Here is a 3,424-nt window from a genome sequence, read left to right on the forward strand (position 1 = left end):
AGGTGATAGAGAGGGCGGGGGTTCAGAGAATGGGCGGGGCGGGGCGCTTTCCCAACAACTAGCCCCAAGAGACTGAGGCCTCCCTTACCCTGCTGGTACAGTTCTTGTATTTTCTGTCCTGCCCTTCCCCCTATGGTTCTCGTAACGGGGACGAATTCTCCCAGAGCAGAAGACGGAAGGGAGATGCTGTCAGGCCTCAAATGAAAGTCCTGCTGAAGTCTTTGTCAGCTATTAGTTGTGAGCGGAGCTTGTATCCTGGCAAAGCCTGCATTCAGGACCACTGCACTCAAGAGGAACTAGCTGGTCCTGGTCCAGGCAACCTAGCGCCATTTGGCGCACTTCCCTTTATAGAGGACCTCCCCCAAACCGAGAGTTCTCGTTATAGATTAGGCAGTCCGCTTTTCCCCTCCGTGCACTGAGGTTGGCAGGCATCTGGAGGGTCAGTCTCCAACAAGCTTTTCTGCCAAGCTTGGCTACCCACTTCCCACCGGGAGGTTGCGTAGCCCCAAGCCCAAGGCGGTTTCTACTGTGGCTCATTTTAGCGCTTTCCTCCCCAGTGGGAAGAGGAAAGGCTTTGAATTCGGGGTTGAGGACGAAGCTAGTTGTTGGGAGTGGGGGAGGAGTAGGGGACCCACTGTGAGAAGGGGAAAACTGGAGGTCCTTAGTTCTTCTCAATTTCGTTTCCTTTCTTTTCCAAATCCCGCAATTCCCGAAGCTTTGTGGCTAGAACTTCTCTGGGGACGTCATGGTTCTGATGACGGTATCTGTGACACACACACACACACACACACACACACACACACACACACACATTCTTCTCTTTCCTTACCTCCCCCTTCCTTACCTCCCCCCCTCCCCCAACTCCCCAGCCAAAGCTGAACTCAGTTCTATCGAACGATTTCGTATTCGTTTTGTCTCTTGTAGGGTATGTTTGTCCTGGGCCTACCCTACGCTATTCTGCATGGAGGATACTTAGGACTGTTTTTAATTATTTTCGCTGCGGTGGTATGCTGCTACACTGGCAAAATTCTCATCGCGTGCCTCTACGAGGAAAATGAAGACGGGGAGATAGTCCGGGTGAGGGACTCCTACGTGGACATTGCCAACGCCTGCTGCTCTCCCAGGTTCCCCAAACTGGGAGGGAGGATAGTCAATGTGGCTCAGATTATCGAGTTGGTCATGACGTGCATCCTCTATGTAGTGGTTAGTGGCAATCTGATGTACAACAGCTTCCCCAGCTTGCCGGTCTCTCAGAAGTCCTGGTCTATCATCGCCACTGCGGCGCTGTTGCCCTGCGCCTTTTTGAAAAATCTAAAGGCCGTCTCCAAATTCAGCTTGCTCTGTACCTTGGCCCACTTCGTAATCAACATCCTAGTCATCGCCTACTGCTTGTCCAGGGCCCGGGACTGGGCTTGGGAGAAGGTCAAGTTTTACATAGACGTGAAGAAGTTCCCCATCTCTATAGGCATCATCGTCTTTAGCTACACCTCACAGATCTTCCTCCCGTCCTTGGAAGGCAATATGCAGAAGCCCAAGGAGTTCCACTGCATGATGAACTGGACGCACATCGCTGCCTGCGTGCTCAAAGGCCTCTTTGCACTGGTGGCTTACCTGACCTGGGCGGACGAGACCAAGGAGGTCATCACCGACAACCTGCCATCCACCATTCGTGCTGTGGTCAATATTTTCCTGGTGGCCAAGGCGCTGCTATCCTATCCGCTGCCCTTCTTTGCCGCTGTGGAAGTGCTGGAGAAGTCCTTCTTCCAGGAAGGCAGTCGAACCTTCCTCCCCAACTGCTATGGGGGAGACGGTCGACTGAAGCCTTGGGGGCTGACGCTGCGCTGCGCGCTAGTGGTGTTCACGTTGCTTATGGCCATCTACGTGCCGCATTTTGCGTTGCTCATGGGCCTCACTGGAAGTCTGACCGGCGCTGGCCTCTGCTTCTTGCTGCCCAGTCTCTTCCATCTCAAGCTGCTCTGGCGCAAATTACTCTGGCACCACGTCTTCTTCGACGCAGCCATTTTCCTCATTGGTGGCATCTGCAGCGTGTCCGGCTTCGTGCACTCCCTGGAGGGGCTCATCGAGGCTTACCGAACCAATTCAGAAGACTAAACCCTAGGGCAGCAGCAGAAAGGCTGGTGGGCTGGCGGGCGTCCTCTTGGCAATCCTCCCTCTCCCCAGGACATCTGCACCGCTCCCACCCTTCCCGCTCTGGTGGTCTCACAGGTTCCTTCGCTGCTCTCAGCCCAAATCCTTTCTATCCAGCCCCATCCAATCCCATTCTGCCAAGTCCCCCAGGCTCCATCTCTACATCCTTTCCCACCCAAGTCCTTTAAGTCTTGCGATTGGGTGGATAGGGTGAGTGGTCCAAAGACTGCCCAACCCAATGCAGACCCCACTCCCCACCCTCTCCGAACCTCACCCAGTCCAGTCCAGCTGTTTGCATCGCTGTGCCCCTCCCCATCCAGTTCGGTCCATTTGAGGTAGGCAAGGTTTCCATTGTCTATCCTGACAAGTCTAGGCCTTTGGGCTGTGTTGTTGTTGGCCAAGCTCCTATCCCCTCCAGTCCTTCTCTCTCTACTTTTTGTTTTTCTTCCCCTCCCCATATTCCTGACTTTTGGTTTAGTTTTTCCATCTAAGCTTTAAATTTAAGCCCCTTTTTTGTTTTTAGTTTTTCAGAAAGGGGAATGAATAATCCCTAATCAAAACCTTTCTTTTGTTTTAGTTTGTCTTCATTTATTGATTTTAAAAATAAAGCTGGGGGTAGGTTGGGGTAAGGTAGCAGAGAGCAGGAGAACTGTGTCAATTCAATATTTATGGGAGTTTCTTCCCACTAAAACCTCTTTCCTAGGATTAGCCCTGGCACTAGCTCGCAGGGATTCTTTATGCAATGGACAAGACTCAGGCTAGCCAGTCTGTGAGTCCCTTCCTTCCCCCACCCCCTGCCCTGATCCCAGAGCAGTGTGGGTGGGTTTGTCCCAAGCGCATTTTGCACATTGTAGGCTGTTCTAGTACATGCAGCACATCACTGTATGGGCGCCCAGGGAGGGAGAAACTGGCCAGGGACTCTGGGCTTTTACTGGGGACAGGGTGGGAGGGAAATCTCAATCAACAAATATGCTCAGAATCTTCCACTTTTCCCCAGCGCCAGCAAGCTTCCCATTTCTGAGGACATTTTGCCTTCAGCTGAAAACACAAGCTGGTATTCTGTTCTTTTATGTTTCATTCTTTTCTTTGGGGGTAGGGAGGTGAACAGAAACTGCAACTTGTTGGATTTCAGGAAACAAAACCCACCCCATTATGTGCAACCTATCAGATTGTGGATCTGTTCAAATGTGCGTGTGTGGTGTAATTGTGGTAAATGAGATGAAAATGTATATCAGAAAAAAAATCTATCTTTAACATAAGATGTGGTTCATAGTTA

At 51.5% G+C, this 3,424-nt stretch overlaps 1 protein-coding gene across 1 annotated transcript; it reads left to right on the forward strand.

The window, feature by feature from the left end:
- Window positions 1–924: 924 nt before the first annotated feature.
- On the forward strand, window positions 925–2,112 carry SLC32A1 (solute carrier family 32 member 1; the record flags this gene model as incomplete). The annotated part of the gene is made up of 1 exon (XM_044683452.1): window positions 925–2,112. A coding segment is annotated over one exon (1,188 nt), but the record flags the coding sequence as incomplete, so codon positions are not given.
- Window positions 2,113–3,424: the final 1,312 nt, after the last annotated feature.

The sequence above is a fragment of the Gracilinanus agilis genome, unplaced genomic scaffold (genome assembly GCF_016433145.1).
Source record: "Gracilinanus agilis isolate LMUSP501 unplaced genomic scaffold, AgileGrace unplaced_scaffold21895, whole genome shotgun sequence".
NCBI lineage: Eukaryota > Metazoa > Chordata > Mammalia > Didelphimorphia > Didelphidae > Gracilinanus > Gracilinanus agilis.